Source organism: Girardinichthys multiradiatus, chromosome 4 (genome assembly GCF_021462225.1).
Source record: "Girardinichthys multiradiatus isolate DD_20200921_A chromosome 4, DD_fGirMul_XY1, whole genome shotgun sequence".
In the NCBI taxonomy this organism is placed as follows: Eukaryota; Metazoa; Chordata; class Actinopteri; order Cyprinodontiformes; family Goodeidae; genus Girardinichthys; species Girardinichthys multiradiatus.
The window spans coordinates 14152830-14171312 of record NC_061797.1 but is presented as its reverse complement, the minus strand read 5'-3'; the positions used below and the strand labels follow the sequence as shown (position 1 = coordinate 14171312).

The 18483-nt window shown below is 39.4% G+C and overlaps 1 protein-coding gene across 3 annotated transcripts in view; it reads right to left on the bottom strand.

Moving 5' to 3' along the window:
* The window catches only part of insyn1 (inhibitory synaptic factor 1), a 74541-nt gene extending 57402 nt beyond the window's left edge, over nucleotides 1-17139 (bottom strand). Inside the window, exons 1-2 of one of the 3 annotated variants that reach the window (XM_047363075.1) lie at nucleotides 15939-17139; nucleotides 13805-15412 (exon numbers count right to left, since the gene is read on the bottom strand). In XM_047363075.1, the coding sequence (XP_047219031.1) occupies nucleotides 13805-13948 (144 nt within the window). In that variant the 5' untranslated portion in view covers nucleotides 13949-15412; nucleotides 15939-17139. Of the gene's footprint in view, nucleotides 1-7377; nucleotides 7427-13804; nucleotides 15413-15643; nucleotides 15844-15938 lie in introns of those variants that run through there. The other 2 variants (XM_047363076.1, XM_047363077.1) reach the window with 2 other exon arrangements.
* Nucleotides 17140-18483: the final 1344 nt, after the last annotated feature.

The following is an 18483-nucleotide window of genomic DNA, read 5'->3' as shown; positions in this document are numbered from 1 at the left end:
GTTTAAGCATCCAACTCCCAGCATGCTAAGAGCTGAGTGAACAGGTGTTACGGGTTGATGCACCTTTCTGCTCCTTGCAGATTTATTTGGCACATTTTTCTATTTGAATGCATTGATTTTTTGATACATGGGTTTGTTGCAGCTGTCTGTGAGCCATATTTGCAGAATACACTGGTTGTATGATGTTCAAAATTTAATTGCCCAGCTTTCACCCAGCAATTGGTCAAGCTACCGAAGGTAACAACATCCTTCGTTAAAACACTGACTATGGCTGATAGCTGTTGGCTTCACTGTGTGACCTATTTTTTAAACTTTAAATATACGCAATAAGTTAAAGCAAAACACCTCAATCAGTTAATAAAAAAGGTGCCACTGCCATTCATGATACAGATTAGACACGTCACATAAGACAAATTGATTAGATATTTAGCAACAAAACCTTTCAACGAAACAAGAAAATGTTATTTAAATTCTGGGTATCTTGCTCTAGTTGGTTTACGCAAGTGGATTAGAAACAGATCGCAGTCAGAAACACATGTTTTGGCATTTCTAGAGTTCCAGGGCTTATGTACCAAGGTATGTTATCCATGTTATGGCTCTACCACATTCATCTATACCCACCTCCCAGAGCCTATGATCTTTCAATTAAAGAAATAAACATGAATTCTTCTGATTATTACCTACATGTCCAATTCAAAAATGTTAACACAAAGAAAAGGGAGAGATACAGAGGTTGTTTTTTTTTTGTTGTTGTTGTTTTTCTACCTCAATGTAGTGCCAGTTCTGATTTCTGGAAATTAGTTATAGTTTATGATAAAAAGATAAATGAAACTAGCCATTTTATTTAAAGCGTCATGACAGCTCATAACTGAATTAGATTAAGCATAAGACTGCTCCTTAAGAACTATTTATTTTTAAACATTTCTGTATTACACTTACATTATAGCTTTTCGCTAGTATTATAAATAATCAATTTTTATTGTCCCTAATATAAACACCTGACTGTGATGTTTTAGAGAAACTAGCTGAAAATGTGACTCTTTTAAATGCTTTTGTGACCCAAAGTATTCACACTTCAAAGCTTTTTGTAATTTATTTCAACCACATTAATGCACAAGGTGCATTAATGGGGATTGTCTATGATATATAGTGTATAATTATGAGATTTAAGGAAAAGGATATATGTTTATTATTTAGTTTGAAATTAGAGTCTGAAAAGTGAGGCATGCATCTGTATTACTTTGATTTTCATAAATTAAATCCAACACAACCATCAGAACTCAAGTCATCTGTGGAGGCCGAAGATATTTGTTAAAGAACAAACATCAAGAAAACCAAGCAACACAAGTTTAAAGCGGCGTTAGATGATAAAACAATATTCCAAGCTTTGAGCATCTTACAGAGCTCTGTTCAATCTATAATCAAAAATAAAAAAAAAGATCATGGCACCACTGCAAACCTACCTAAATATGGCAAGGGAAGCATTTATAAAAGAAGCAGCCCATGGTAACTCTAAAGGAGCTGCAGAGATCCACACCTCAGATGGTGAAATCTGTTGACATTACAAAAAAATAGCTGGCTCCAAAAAATCTGGTCTTAATGGAAGAGTGACAAGAACAAAGCTTTATTGAGTAAAATTTGTAGGTGCCTTTTTCAGTTTGCCACAAGCCATGGTGAGAAGGCATATATGTAAAAAAGAATCAAAAAGGAACTTTTTGACCAACATGCAAAATGCTGTGTGGTGGAGAACTGGCAGAGCACATCAACCTGAGCACACTATCTCCACAGTAAAACACTGTAGTAGCAGCATCATTATGTGAGGATGCTTTTCTACAGCAGGGACAGGGAAGTTAATCAGAATTGATAGAAAAAGAGATGGAACTAAATACAAGGCAGGACAGTCCTGTTGGAGGCTGCAAAAGACATAAGGCAAAGGCAGAGGTCTTCCAGCAGTGCAATGACCCTAAACATACAGCCAGACCTACAATTGAATGGGTTCGATTAAACCACGATGATGGGTTAGAATGGTTTAATGGTTCAGGCATAAATTCAACTCTGAATTTGTGGCATGACTTAACAACTTCTTTTTACACATGCTCTCCGTCCAGGCTCACTAAACTTATTTTGACAAGAATGGAAAAACAATCTGTCCCTATCCATGAAAAGATGGAGGAGACATGCCCCAGCTGTAATATCAGCAAAATATGTTTCTAAAAAGTATTGATTTAGTGCAGCATAATAAAAATGTAAACCCCACTTTTCAAAATGTTATTTGTAAAATAAATTTATAATTTGTAGAACCATATTTTCCTGAAAATTTATAAATTTTCTTTTCAATGTCAGATGCACTACTTTGTGCAGGTGCATCCATAAAATCTTAATTAAATGCACTAAAGTTTGTGGTTGTAACTGAAAAAAAAAAAAGCTTTTTAATGTACAGAGATATGAATACGTTTGCAAGCAATCTAAATCTAATTTTATGTATTAAAGTATCAGAACCTAAACATAACCAATAGCTTCTTTTTTCTGCATGCAGCTGTTATTCACCAAAATAATATGATTTTCAGTTGACTCTAGGACAGTAGAAAAAACAGATGTTGCCAAAAGATAGTGTCAAATGTAAGAAATGGGTTTAACATAGTGGCGTGTCCTTATTCTGTCCTCTGTGTGCAATGTTTTTTTCTTACAACAAGAATTTGTGCTTCAGGAAATGTGCTTGGTAATAAATGGATTGTGCCAACACTAATGCACAACTCTGACAACTTCCGTATAGAAACCTTGGCCATTTGTCTTTCGTGATAATATGATCAGATCTCAGAACAAATGTACTTTAAAATAAGGTAAACAGAAGGACAAGTCTCATTCTTCAACATCCCATTAATTGTTTTTTAAATGTTTTACGTAAATAAAGTATTCAGGTCAAGTTTCCTTTTTTCCCTTTTCTTCTATCCAAAGTGTAAGACAAAAACACTGAGCATACTACAACCTTTTCAGTTTTATTCTACTTTTTACCTGTCATCATACAGTATGTTGTCTCCTGGGCTACAGCCAGTTTTGTTGCCTACAACCCCAAGTTTATTTTAGACATGCAAATTGGACATTATGTATAGAACAACTTTAATGTTTTCCTCTTGTCTGTATAAAACTTGTGGTTTTATACATATGGAATAATCAATAATAATATGTGTTCACACCATTGTCACAATGAAATGATTTTGCTTTTCTTGAAGGCTGCTTCTGCACTTAGATGCCATTTATCACACCATTAACTGCAGCCTACTAGTTTTATTCACAGCCCAAAGATAGGCCAAAACAATCCTGAGCACACCCACATACAAACACAATTTTACCAATTGTTCAACCCATTCTGTTTCAATTTCATGAATCTTCATCTACCTTTCATTTCTCACTCCTTCTCTTTGTCTCCTGTACACATTCCCTGTCTTTCAGAAATAGGCCCTCCCCATCCCTATTCAACCTGCACCCACAAACTGTTGAGCTCTATCCCTTACTTGGAACAAGCAAAAGGGTTAGCATCTGAACCACAGAGTACAAGCATGCATAGTAAAAAAAAATCACTCCTTTATCTGTAACCAGCCCTCAGAAGGTGTGTTAGGTGATAAAAATCAATGGGCACAACGAGCGCAACTTTTGGAGTGTTTACCTCAGCAGTGGTCTAACCTAAAGCCCTCATTACAGTGTGTGCTGAGTGCAGGGTTTGCAGAACGAGGCAGAGCTCAAAGGGCCAGCTAATCCAGTGGGTTTTGCAAGCATGATGGGCTAGTCAATATGCTGGGCCTGCATCCTAAAGAAGCCTGATCTACACAGCAGAGCCAGGTAAAAGGGGCTCAGGGGAATGCTTAGCAAGGTATGTTTATTATTTATTTTTTATATAGCTTTGAATGTTAGATGCTACTACAGTCTTTACTTGTTCTTTTCATCTCCTCCCTCCATTCCTTGGTGACTTAAATGCTCGATTATATCAGATATAGAAATATGTTATCAACACTGCATTACATTTTCTTATTTCAAAGCAGCGATTGGTCACAACTCCGGCCTAGTAGATTTAATATAAAATCAGCTCTGAAAAAAGATAATCAGGCATTTTACTTTGACTCCTCAGGCAATACTTTATCAGTGCTGGGAATAATTGAGCCTCTGATACATTCCAGGAATGTAGAGGGTAAAAAGGAAGCATTCATAGAGCTGAGCTCAAGGCAACAACAAGGATATGGAGATGGCACAGCATTTTGTATTCAGGAAAGAATAGATCTGGGTTGAGGTGTCTTTTTCTTGTTGTCTTCCTAAGCAAAGAGTGCTCTGCTTGAGGCATGTTACCAAGTTTAATTTAGGAATTAAATTTCCAGACACAAAAGAGGTCCAACAAGGAAGAACAAATTGACAGACACAGCGGGCGGGTACTTCATTTCCTCCAAATGGATTTAATGAGAATAAACCCTTTGGTCAAGGTATGTCAGGTTGAAGGGCACTTTCTTCTTGTGTGGTTAAGCTCTTAGCCTTTTCCAGTGAGTAACGTTTGCTGTACTGAGCTCCTCTGTGTGGTTCCACGTTGGGGAGTGGGCCAACCCATGCCTTCATCTAAAATAAATAGATTCTTTAGAGTAGAACAGGCTGGACTTTACTCAGCGGACACCACTAGGCTATGGTCAGCTGGGCAATAAATCCTACAATACTGGCAGCTAAATCAAAATGGTTGTTTTGTGGAAAATAATTAATCAGAAAGCAGATTGGGAACTGATTGTAATTTCTGATACTAGGAATTTATTTGGAGGAACAAAAAAAACCAAGGTCACCTGCCAAGTTTGCTATTTAGACTTGTCAAATCAGACTTACTAATAGAATCAAATTGAGTTTTTTATTTTCAGCATCTTACTCTAGCACATAGTTTACATTGTAATAAAAGGAGATTCTTAACCTGAATGCACATTTTATTTCCTCAGATGAGAGATGTTTTAAAATTGTGGTGGGGACTTCATTTATTTTAAAATTCAAACTGAGAAACAAAAATGTCCCTGTTAAGTTACCCAAAAATAGAAACAGTATTGCTGTAAAAGATAATAGTCTAAAACTGCTGCTAATTTGAAGTTGGCATTACAAAATATGTTTAACAGTGCACTTCCTGTTAACTCTTCTTTTCTTGCCATTTCTGTTGTGTGGCCATACTTTTTTGCTCTACTGCAACACCCTGTCCTTAATAGAGTGACTGCAGCGTTAACAATCAGTCCATCATGATGATGCTGCAACTTATCAACCAGTGGGTACATTTGAAAAGCCTGTTATTTTTTTTAACCGAAGAAAGACATAAAATTGATTTTACTGAGAGAACTGTTGTAAATCCCAAATATAAAAAAATATCGCAAACAGCATTGCAGCTGTCAGAGACTGAAAAGAAGAGAGAATATACAGCAAAATCCTAAAGAAAATTTTAATGAGGCAGCCTCTTAAATATACAATTGCAAATAGAGGGTATGCAAAATGGTGGAACAATATTGGGGAGATGAAATGTAACAATGCCTGTTTCCTTGGACTGCGTCTTCAGCTGGAGTGTTTGCAGCCTGCTATGGAGAAGGACACTTCACAGGCAAACTATGGCAGCAACCAATTTTGAAATAAAGCTGACTCCTCTGAGAAAAAAATGCTAACTTATGCCACAGAGGCAGTTGGTTGTATAATGGAAAAAATAGAACCGACTGGACATGATCGAAATCCTGTTGCTCACGAAGATTACAGAAACAAAAATCTGCCTCAAATGCACAACAACCTATGGATCAGGTCTTCAGCCAAAATGTTTGCAGACAGTAATCTTCAGTAATCAGACCCGATCTACTTGTAGGTAGGGCTGCAGGATATTATCAAAGTATTCTGTACCAAATAATGCTGGTGAATGTTGTGATGATGATAAGACTTGCTCAAAATAAATAAATAGTTGATTAACAGTGTTAATGTTCATTACAAACATAGACCCCAGATGGTGAGTATTCTCTTAAGCTATTAAGATAAAAAAAATAATAATTATTATTTAAACCTCAACAGCATGGTTTTTATTGAAAAATGTCACATCTGGCCACATTATTTTAACACATTTGATGCTGCATTACACAACAAATATCTCCTATTATATAGAGCCTGGATTTAGACATAGTGCCTGAATGGTCGATGCTTATACAATTAGCTGATATTTATTGCAGTGCATGCATTGTTTTTGCAATATTGATATTGCGTTCAGTAATGTTGCAAAAACTTTTTTGTGATATATTGTACAGCCATACTTGTGACTGATTTTAAAAAAAATCAAGCTGTAGGGCTGATGTGTTAAATGTGTAACATGACTGTATTGTAAAGAGCTTTTATATTGAGCCCTTGTTTAGATAGATATTGTCTAGACAGCTGTGGTTTGAGATGGGATTTCAGTTAAAAAAGAGCTACTCTGTGATGTGTCTTTAATCTAAGAAAGTAATGTTGAAAATTGAATAGGAAGCCTTAAAATACACTAAATCACATGTATTTATCATTGCAAACCTGTCTAGGTGATGGTATTGCCACCCTGAAAATTAAAACATAAAATATATATTTATTTATGTATATTTTCGTCACACATTTCAATCTCAAAACTACTTGGTGGTTGATTCTTTTATTGGTCTTGTTGCTTAGTACTTCCTTCATGAAAGAAACAGGCTGACATTTGAAGTAGACGGATTTCATCTGAAAGTCGTCTTTTGCTGTCAGCTATATCCTCCCTCTCAGAGCTTTAGTAGGCCAGCCTCTTGCATTACATAAGCATGCACACAAATCGCAAAAGGCTAATCATAATTGCTCTTTGTTGAGCTTTTATTCATCAATCCCTCTTGGAGCTTTAATTCTACGAATCCTGATTGCCTTCCTGTTTTCATTTGTCTTGGGATGAGCACCAACGTGAAGCATCGGCAGCTCATGCTATCATTCTGCATAATAACTACATCCGCATAATAACACTCCATCATTCCTGTTTGGTTCTATATCAAAATCTGCAGCTTCCTCCTAACCTTAATTTTAGTTCACGTCATTACTGCTTTTATGTTGTCTCAATCTTTTAGCGTTTCATTAATCTGTTTAATTTACCATGCTGAATGTCTGTAGTTAACACCATGGGTTAACTCCGACATCTGTGTTTCCACAGTTACCTTTTTGTGCTAAAATTCAGTTTTTGCAGGTTTTACAGGGTACTTTGTATTTGGTTTGATGACATTTTTCTTCTAGTTTATCCTCACACTTCTTGAAAGTCCAAGGTTGACATGATAACTCAATGAATTATTTCCTCTGCAGACGTTATTCATGCCAGTACATTATTACAAATGGTGTAGTTTATCAGTATATTACCTTCCAGTGTCCTTCCTTTAAGTCCATCTCATTTTACCTGTCAAGAAGCCTGTAATGGGATTCAAAAGGAAGACAGGCTTCAGTTGACAGTAATGGGCTCTTGAAGGGAGGAAACTAGGCGTGCGCTGTAACATTTTTCTTTCACATGTAAAGGAGTGTTGTTCTTTGATACCATCCAGCAAGGTACAAAACATTGATAAGCTTGATGTCTCTGTTTAAGTTATATCCACAATCAACAGGTTCCATGTATAGAAATTGTATACAGAAGCATGATTGCATTTCTGTGTTCTCGGAGGAAGAGACCACATTTAAATGATGATTAAAACATATTAAAAAAATTAGGAGTCACAGTATACTCCATGCCTAATTTACTCAAACTACACTTTTCTGGATGTTCTTTTTCTTTGTTTTAGAAAGAATGTGCATCTACATAGTGTGCCAGATTCCAATCCAAAAAAGACCTTATGCCTTTTCTGTACCAGCAGGTGACAATAACATCTGCATCAACTGCATGAGCATTTAAAACAACATCCTGGGCACGCTTAAAACACTTGTAGGTTAGAGATTCTCACAAAACAATTGTAGCTTGTGATTTCTTTGACAATGTTTCATGGGGTTGAAGCAATACATCCAGTATGTGAAACGACTTCATACATGATATTAGGTTCGGGAGACAAAGCAAGACTTAAGCAATAGTTTTAGGAACTAAAACTAAAAATCCAAATTTTTTTTCTCGAATAAATGTTTCAAAAGTGACAAAAAGAGACAATTTTAAAGAATCTGTGATTAGTGTAGAATATTCTGGTCCCGACTCATTTAAAACTGTGAAATAGCTCTACGACCTCAATTGTCATTAAGATTTATTCTTTAGCCAGTCACAGTACTCTCAAACTGCTTTCTTTCTACAGAGTATGGTGGTGGTGGCTTCATTTATGTACCAGTAGTGTTAGCCTCCCCCACAATGTCCTAATAGGCCATTTCTGTCAGAGTCTGGGGTGTTTGCTGTGCCTGCTGCTAACATTGTTCCACCACCAGGTGCCGCTGGAGCTAGAGAATCGAGGGTGCGACAGGTGTGGCTCGTACCCATCATCAGTGGATTGCCAGCACTTCTTTGCCTGAGTGTTTTGCCTACTGCGGAATCTGGACCAAGGCACGCTTCCCTGAGGAGAAAATCCACAGACGATAACCAAGCCAAGAGAACCTCAGGATCAGGCATCCAGCTGGCAGTCAGCCCGGATCGGCTCTCCAGGTCTGTCTAAAGCGAACCCTGTCCACCCTCCAACGGCCCCGCCTCGTCAAGATCGCAAGCATCTCCAGCGGTCCCCTGGGCAGCCTCTCACGTCCCCGCACTCATCAACCTCTCTCCCTGGCGGGTCATATCCACCCCGAACTGTAAGCTCTCTGCACAACGTAAACCCTACCATTGAACGCTTTATTCTCATCTGTCCTGTCCTCCTCCCTTTGCAGTTTCCGGTACATGCCTGAGGGTCTCGCCACGCCAGTTATCCGTGTCTAAAAGAATAAAACAAACCAACCTGTGATCTGTTCTCTGAGTGTCTCTGTATGTGGGTCAAGTCGGCCACAAAAAAAAAAAAAGACAATTTTTTCTATTGATTTAACAGGGTAACAACCCCAAAACTGCTTCCTTTTAATACTTCAAGGTAAAAGTCTCAAACATTGATGAAAGGTGTTGAGCTTAAATCACTCACCTTCATATTTGAAACCTATAATGATACCTCACTCTTGGTCAGATCAAGACACATAATGACAGCAACTCAACTCATGTCTTGATACCTGCTTGTTGCTCTTTCCTTTCATAAATACCCCCAGTTCAAATTCAAGGTTTAACGGAAAAAGTCAGGACAAAGTAAGACAGTTGTAGAATGACCTATAAAAACAACTCAATCATTTTTGTTGTTTCTGCCTTAGTGATATTGGGCATTTAAAAACAGGCCTCTACATTATTGTTTATAATATTCTTTGGATATCCAGTCCCCATGTATACACCGAGAGAATAAAAAACAAATTCTAGATTTTATAAAATCTCAGTCATTCCCTAACAAAAACTGTATTTAGATGTAGAGGTGAGCGTGTGCAAACCAAGCAAAAAAATTCAACCATAACCCATTTAGCAAAAAACAAAACAATCTGTGTTGCTTTCGATAAATCTAAAATCTACCTTTTTTTTAACTTCATTTATTATTCTGCAAAGAAAGGTGCTATTTAAATGATGGCGCCAGAGGCCAGGTATGAAGAAAAACTGTCTACTATGGCGATTTTACTTAAAAGAGAGGATCCTAGGATTGCATTGCCAAGTACAATTGTGCTATTCCTTTTTCAAGGACCATCAAAACTGCCCTGTGTTTACGGCATTATTTTTAAAATAGTTTGCTGAAGAAAAGGATCAGTTAATGTCTTGCATGAGCCTCACAGTCCATTGCCTTCCATTTACATACTGTGACAGTGATTTAAGTTAAATAGTAAGTTCACCACAGGGTTGTTCGCTTAGACCTCACTGGGTGTTGCCATAGAGACTCAAACTCTGTTAAAAAATGATGATGCATGTTTTTGTAAAGAATTGAAGGTGTGAGTTGGGATCTTGTTCCAAGGAAGGGACTGTTATCCAATGAGGATGATGAAGTGTGGCACACAAGAAAGTAAACCCTTTAGTAGTGATCTCTTTTTCAAACTTAGTGGCTTTCATGTAGAGCTTTTAGCTGATATTGTAAAAAAGGTTTGACTTCACTTCATTATCAGTCTTGGTTTCCCTCATGGTATTATTTTTTTTTTTTTAAACAGAATAACTTAGGCTTATTAATTAATATTGCAAGTGGTTGTCAAGATAATGTAACCAAATTTAGCATTTCCTTTAGTGTGCAAACCTTCCCATGTTACGATCCTTGGATGTTGGGATTTTGGTTTTCATTTGGGTTTTGATCACTTCTGAGTTCTTTATCATTGTTGTGAAGTTGTTGCCATATTAGTTCATTCCTTTGTGTTCGGTTTCTTTGTCTATTCTTGTGTTCTGTTTGTGTATTCAGATTTTTTTTTCTCTCAAAGATCTGTGTTCGTCCTTTTCTCATTGGTTTTTAGTTTCTTTGTCTATTTTAGCTTAATTTCTGTTAATTATTCACCTTCCCTCAGTCTTCCTCCTCTCCTCCACAGCTGTTCCTAATGCTCTAATTAACTCACCTGCATTTAATGTCATTCTCTGCTCCCACCTCAGTATATAAACTTCTTTTTTTTCATTGTTCTTAGCTGGTTCCTCCCATTACTCCATGTCCGGCTGTCCTTCTGTAAGTTCTTTGAGTTTTCTGTTCTAATTGTCAAACTTCCACCACGCTCATCCCAAATTCCTCTCTGCATTGTGGTCCAACTCACATCTAACAAAACATGTCACCCAGCACATATTGCTGCCAATATATTTTTGATTTTATCATTATTGATCCCGTGCAAGTTAAACAGCAAGCCTGGCTTTGGAAATCTCACTAGATTGTTTTGTACAGTACTTATTGTTATGTAAGTTCATATGAGATCCTTGTTTGGCATTGATATTTATTTAGTTTTTTTGGTAATTAATCATTAATGGAAAACAAATCTAACATCTGTTTAGATTTGCCTCGTTGTTACATTAGACCTTTCAAATTGCCTTGTAATATTGATGATACCTTTTCAACTTTATCACACATTGTCATTTCATAACCATCTTTTTTTAATTTAAAGTAGCACAAGTAGCACATAATTGAACATCAGCTGAATTCAGCCTTCCTGTGAAGGTTTATTAGAGAACGGTAGGGAGCAGACAGCATCATGAAGACAAAGGGACATAGATGACAGGTCAGGGATAAAGTTGTGAAAATGTTTAAAACAGAATTACATTATAAAACAATATCCCAAGCTTTGGACATCTCATAAGGGCTTAAAACTAATTCTGTACCTAACCCTCAACTCACCATTACCACGTTGAAAAATGGTGGTTGCAGCATCATGCTATGAATATAATGTTTTTCAGAAGGAACATTTAAGTTGAATATAGTTGATGGTAAGATGGATGGACTAAAATGTAGGGCAATCCTGAACAAAAGCCAGTCAAAGTTTACAGGATCTAAGACTGTGATGGAGGCTCAGTTGGCACCAGGAAAAGACACACTCCAGCTAGTCTGACTGAGCCTGGGCCATATTCCAAAGAAGAATATGCATGGCCTTTAGCTTCTAGTTGTGCAACACTGGTAAAGGACCATCCACAACAAGGCTAACAGCATTCATTTTGTATGCTGAAGTTTTCAGATTTTTATTTGAAAAATGTTTAGCCTATTTATATATTTTAAAAAAAACAACATTATTGCTACTTTGCTTGCATCACATAACATCGCACTAAATTCACTAAAGCTTATAATTGTAGTGTAAAAAAATGTAGCTCAAAATAGCTCAAACGTGTGAATATGTTTCCAATTCACTCTTCCTAAAGGTGTTATTTCCTTTTTTCAAATGGCTCGAAACCTGTCTTTAATAGTTGATGAGTACAATTTGTGTTGACCAGAAAGGTAATACTTTTTTAGGACACGTTAATCTACTTGACTTGAAAGGGTAGACTAAAGAGAATTAAGTTTGCTTTATCCCTTTAAGGAAATAGATGGGACCAGATCTTGAACGTAGCCAGTTTATTTTGCAGTGTTATGTATAAAGTGTAAAACGTGGTACGTTAATAATTTTTTAGATTTAGCTTACAATAGCAATAGTGAATGTATAAATGTTGCAGTATGAAACAAATTTAGTAACACCTGTCTTAGCTTCTGGACAGCTTGTGTTTTGGAATCTTGGTTATAACTCTTTGGAGCACTGCAGAGGCCCCAAAGACCTTATGGGTGATAATCAGTCATTACTGTTCCTTCACTAAGTTATCTCTTTCAAAGCATTCACGTATTGGTTCATCATTTATTTATGTGACCGTTGTTATCTATTATTGTGTTCCTTTCATGTGCCCGAGAATGAAACATTTTATGGAACATTAGGCTTCAGCTTATCTGACAGTGCAACACTGATCCAGTTTCTTCTTTTTCCTTTGAAACTGATGGCACTCTCTTAGGTCAGTTAATTGTATGATATTGATATGGGTATTATGACTGCTCCTGTAGCTAAAGTGATTTCCATTTCAATATGTGGGATTGTGCTCTTCCAAAAAAATGACATTTGAGCCACTTTGAGCAGCCCTCTCTAATGGGGTCTGGAATAAGAATGGTGATATGCGTTGGAGCTGGCAGAGGCATAGGCTGTGTTTTTGTTTATAAATAGCTCCAGCCAGCATTATTCCACTTGCAGTTGTCCCATAATCATCAATCACTCCAGCACGTGGGCCGGCTTCTCTTGCTCGCCAGAGAGAAGGCACACACTGCGAGCGGTGCCCTTGCACCTCCAACTGCTCAAGCAGAGCACGGTGAGTGGGACAGAGCTGGGAGTGGGGGAAAAAGTGTGGGGAGGGCTGGTTGTGATGGAGTGAGTTATGACAGCTTTCAGACCCCCTGCGTCCTTTCCTTCAGGTCATTACGTGCTCCAACATCCTCCATTTGACTTCTTCAACACATTTACACACACACACACACACACACAAACAAGATTTCCCCTTTTGTTTATGCCTGATTATAAGGCAGATGGGAGGCTAATCTTGTTATGTACAGGGACCATGTGGGCTAGGTGTAACGGTTTGCTCTGGCTTCATTTTTTTTTTTGTCTCTCTATCTGCCTCCATCTCTTTCTGGGGAGGAGCTTTGCAAGAAGAACTCACAGCTTGGACACTGCAGGGGGAAGATCCTGAAGAGAATTTGTACCCTCCCATATATGGATAGACTGATTATCTCTTCTGTCCATGTCCAGTAGTTCTACATGTAAGACCCCCATAAATCCATGTCTTTTCTAATCTTTTCAGAGTTTTTGCTTGTGCCCACACACACACACACATGCGCACACACACACACACACACACACACACAAACATGCCAGTGTTACCATGGCAGAAATACAGTAAGAATCCAGATGATCCTTAACAAAATGGTTATATAACTATTTAAGCACCAAGTCCTGTAGCTTATCTAAGCCTGCATCTTCATTTCTTCCAGCCTTGGCTTTATTGCCTTCCAGCTGCACCCTACAAAAGATGCCACTGAACATATGAGACGTTTGTAAGTAGCAGATAAGCAACTGTTTGTTGACTGTGAAACCATGTCAACTTTCTTGTAATCAACATCATCAGAAGGTAAACCAGAAAAGGGAGATCTCATTCCTTTCAAATCTTAATTAAAATGTTACACCTAATTTATTGCAGCCCACCTAGAACCATGTTTTTCTCCCTGCCAGTGTCTTTTCTTTCCCCAGTTCCCCTTTAAATCCCTTCCAAAAAGCTTGATACTTGTAAGCTGATTTTGAGTCTCACCTCCCGGAGTTCCTTGGCCACATCTTTAAGCTCTTTGAGAATGCCTTCCAGCTGGTCGATCACCATCTTCATGTGGCTGCGGATGCGTTCTCTCGGGCTGGGGGTCTCAGAGGTGTCCCGGGCCGGAGCTCTGCTGAGGGACATCCTTTACAAAGCGACGTGGGGCCAGTGGCCAACAGGCTGAGGGCATGGGGGAGCCGAGTCGGGGTCCATGTCTTTGGCTACAAGGAGCCTCAGTGCTACTGATCCGAACAGGGGCCCCAGCCAGGCAGGGAGACCTCAACATCTTAAAAGCACCTGGGCAGCTGAAATGCCTTGCCTCGCCCACACACTTGGCACAGGGTCACACTCTGACATCCATGCCTTCTGGCAGACACTTCCCCAAATGAAGAGAAAGTCAGCATGGGAAAAGTTGAAAGGAGTAAATCCATTGAACAAGGAGAGGGAAAAACACATGGGCTGAAGCTGGTATGGAACTCTTACATAACCGCATTGAACCAACTTATCTTATGTGTCAGTGTATATATTTTAAATTGTTCCCAGGGAGTTGCTATTTTAAAAACACTCATCTATACAAGTTGAAGACTTTTCCTTTCCGGTATAATCCTTTTCACCTGCGAAACCTGGTGACATCAATGCAGACTGACATAGAAAAGTAAAAGCAGGGAAGAAATTCACTTCGATCGTTTTCAACAATAAGTTTCATAAACAGTAACCTCAATAGAAAAGTAGAAAATCCCGGAAGTGGCTCAGTTTTCACAATGATCTTTTTTCTATTCTCTTGCTAGCTGGAGTGGACAAGATTTGCCTTCTAAATATAGTCTCCCAGTGAGGGCTGCTGTCTATAAAGAGGTAAACGGTGGATTCTATTTGGACAAAGGGGACTATTCCTCTTGCCCCCGGAAAAAAGTACAATTCATCTTAGAAATCAAAATGAACTTTGCCTTACATCCATTCTCTTCAGAGATGATGGTCTAACCTTAAATGTTTTTGTCGATGAAAGATCTGAGGTAAAGGACTGGGTTGCAGCATCCAATCTCTCTACCTCCCTTCCTAAATGCGGAGATAATTTCAGGTGATGTGGGATCAGGATGAATTGATTTCTAAGTCAGCAGAACGTGACTTGTTATAACAATTTGTGGAGGGATTACAAACGATCATGGTGCCAGTGAAATATATGAACAGGGGGGCCAGAAAGCAAATGAGCAATGTCCCCTGGAATCCGGGTGGCAGATCTTATGCAACATTGCTCTCCAACTACTCTTCCAAAACACTGACCCACGGCGCTCCACAGGGGTGTGCCCCAAAACCAAGGGAGCAGAAAGAGAAAAAAAGGATTCTCTTGTCTCCCTCAGTTGTTGCTAAGGGAACCCAGTCTGCCTGCTTGTGCTGTGATTGGATAATTATTTTACTTCTTATCCATGTAGTTAGTTTTCTCCACTGAATCTCTTCAGAGAGGCAGGGATCTCTGTGCCATCCGGCAGCACGGGATAAATCTTATGAAACCTTCCCGATGGAACCCCAGCGAACAAACGGGGGACAGAGATGTTTTCCAAATCCAGGGCGATGCCACTGCCACGGGGTGAGCTGGCCAACTGTACATGGCACCTGGACAGACAAAAAGGAAAGGCATCACTTATTCTGACACATCTCACCTCTTTTTGTTTATTTTCCCCAACATTTTAAGCAACATGAGAGCAATGGTAAAAAATTGTAAAAGAGACCCAAAGATAGATGTAACTGGGTGAAGAATTTCTTGCAGCTTTAAAAAATACATCTCTTGCATCACCTTCACACACACACACACACGCACACACAACATGATGCACACCTACTCACCTTCTCTGTACATCACTATGTTGTTGCTATGCCCAGACCTTACTGTCCAGGCACAGCCCGATTGCTAAAGCTGCGCACAAAGCAGCCGGTTTGTCTAAGGTCCTTCTGTCGAACACAGTCACACTTCTCACCGTCTTGCTGTTCTCTCTTCCTCTCACTGTCTCTCACACAAAACCCACACATTCTCTCTGACACTCACACTCTCTCTTTCTCTCTCTCTCTCTCTCTCACACACCACACACACACACACACACACACACACAGAGTTCCTAGCCCCCTTCCTCCCACTACTTACTGTCTTGACAGAGAGAGACTTCTATCGGCAGGGTTATTTCACTCTTAGGTTGTGGCTCATCAGAGGAGGAGTACAAGAGGAGGATGGAGCTGTGGAGGAGGAGGAGGCAGGGGGCACGAGATGGGAACGATGAATGGCCTTGATAGCACTCTGGAAAAGGAGAAAGAAGGCAGAAGATGACTAAGAGTCGGCGAAATGAGGAGAACTCCTACTTCGGATTGTGATGTTGCCGCTGCCGTCACTCAGACAATCGCGCTGCTATAAAAGCGCTGCCACCCGTCATCCTAGTCAGCATTCACCCGCATCTCGAGGCTGCACACTGAGGGAAAAACAGTGCGTTATTCTTGTGACACCCTCTCCCTCTCAGTGTTTTGGCTTCTTATTGTGTGTCTGTCTGGGTTCTCTCTCTCTCCTGCTCCCTCCGTCTCTGTCTCTCTTTGCCCCTGCGCCCTCACTGTGTCCTCGCTGACTGCCGGATAAAGAGGAGCTGATGCCAGAGTTTATCGTGGAGCTCAGGCTCCTGCCAGCACCACTCTGCTCCTCGGCTCAGCTCTGTGGAGGAGGGGCTTGCTGTTTTAAAGGCGCAGCATATCGCCCAGCACCTCCTCTGCCTTCGCTCCTTTCATCTCATCTCTTCTCCTCTTTGCCGCTGTCGATACTTCCTCGCTATCTCCTCTTGCTCTGCCTTTCCAGTCTTTGTCACTGTTGTGTTGACGGTGTTATCTCTCTTAAATCAACTTGAAGTCTTTCTCTGCTGGCTGCCAAGCAGCGTCTAGGGACCGAGTGTCCAAAGAACCCTGGCTGTTACATCATTAATATACAAAGCAGGTTGGTGTTTGATGACCTCATCAAACTGACAGAAGTAGGTAGGGAGGGAGAAGCAGCATGACTTTTTCTCTCCCTAATCTTCTTCATTAGGTTGTTGTCAAGAAATAACAACCTTGTGCAAGCTCAAAACCACATTCAAAATTGTGAAGGGTTCAGTTTCAGGATTCTGTTCAAATGTTTCTGCTGTAAACAGCCAGAGGGCCTTATGCATTCCTTTGCATAACTCTGTTGAGAAATGAGAATCAGGCTTAAGTTAGGTGGGTCTTTCATGCAGATATATTTGTTTCGGTGTTCTCTGGTGGCTTCTACCACTCGGATCAGAGACATTATGCTGATGCTGAAAGGCTAATTGGAGGAATATTCTGTGCTATAATAAATTCTCTTTTGCATGTTTTCTTTGATAAATAAATTATCAAGTTTTGCTCAAAAAAACTGCTCAGATTCTGCGTAGTTCTTTCATAAGTATGTCGCAACACTGTCATTTTAAGGCTTCGTCAAAGTTTAAGCATCTTGTCATATTTTAAAGTGCATTGTGGCTCCTGTGTGGGGTTAGGGGACTGTGTCGCTGCTTGCACTTATATGTGGTCTGTGCTTTGTTGCACAAGATACTTCTCACAAACTGCTCATGTCAAGAAACATTTGTCCATCAGCATGTTTTCTTTGAAACTTCACTCCTTATTCTCACTTTCTTCTCATATGGTTGGCTCAATCTTCCAAACATAGCAACACGAGGAAGTTTGGCTGTGACACAGTACCCTTAGTTGTGGTGGTGTTCTTAAAATTTAAATCCCTTGGTGTTTTACACATTTTGTTATTTTACAACAGCAATGTTTTATGTATTTCATTCAATTTAGTGTAATAAAGCCACTCAATGCAGTGCACAGTTTCAAAGTGGAAGAAAAAAAATATACATGATTGTCAAAATGTTTTACAAATAAAAATTTTAAAAGTACATATATTATCACCCCAGTTTACTCTCATACCCCAAATGAAACTGAATGGCACCAACTGTGACTCACCTAATTAACAAATAATGTCCACATGTGTGTAATTCAATCACAGTGTAAATCTTTATATAAAGTATAACAAAAAAGCAGACAGGTCAGGGATAAGGTTGGCGAGAAGTTTAAAGCATGCTTCGGTTCTAAAAAGATATTTCAAGCATTGAACATCTCACAGAGCTCTGACAATCATGACCTGGAAGTGTAAGGAATATGACTCTGCAAACATATGACATGGCAATCTACCTTAACTGCTAAGTTGTGCAAGTATTGCTTGCAACTCTAGAGGAGATGCAGTGATCAACAACTTGGTTGGGAGAATTGGTTGACAGCTATCATTTGTGCACTCCACAAATCCGGTCTTTATAGAATATTGACACCAACAAAGCAACTTATGAAGTGAACCTTGAGAAGTACTCTTTAAAGGTGGTCCCAAGCCATACACGGGACGCAGCAGTTGTAAAAGAAGGTGCGTTGGTCAGATAAGACCAAAACGAAAGTTACGATTGTAACTACAGTTCTATGAATCCTGTATGACCGCCAGAGACGGTGCTTCAACCACCGGATGACGCATACCAACAGGGTCCCGAGGGATCCCATGGAGACCCCAAGGAACACAGCAACACCACGAACCTCAGCAGGGCGCAGAAGGCGGGTGCTCCAGTATGCCTTGCAGGGGATGCGGCGTGGCGACGTTCACCCTGTAAAATCTGGCA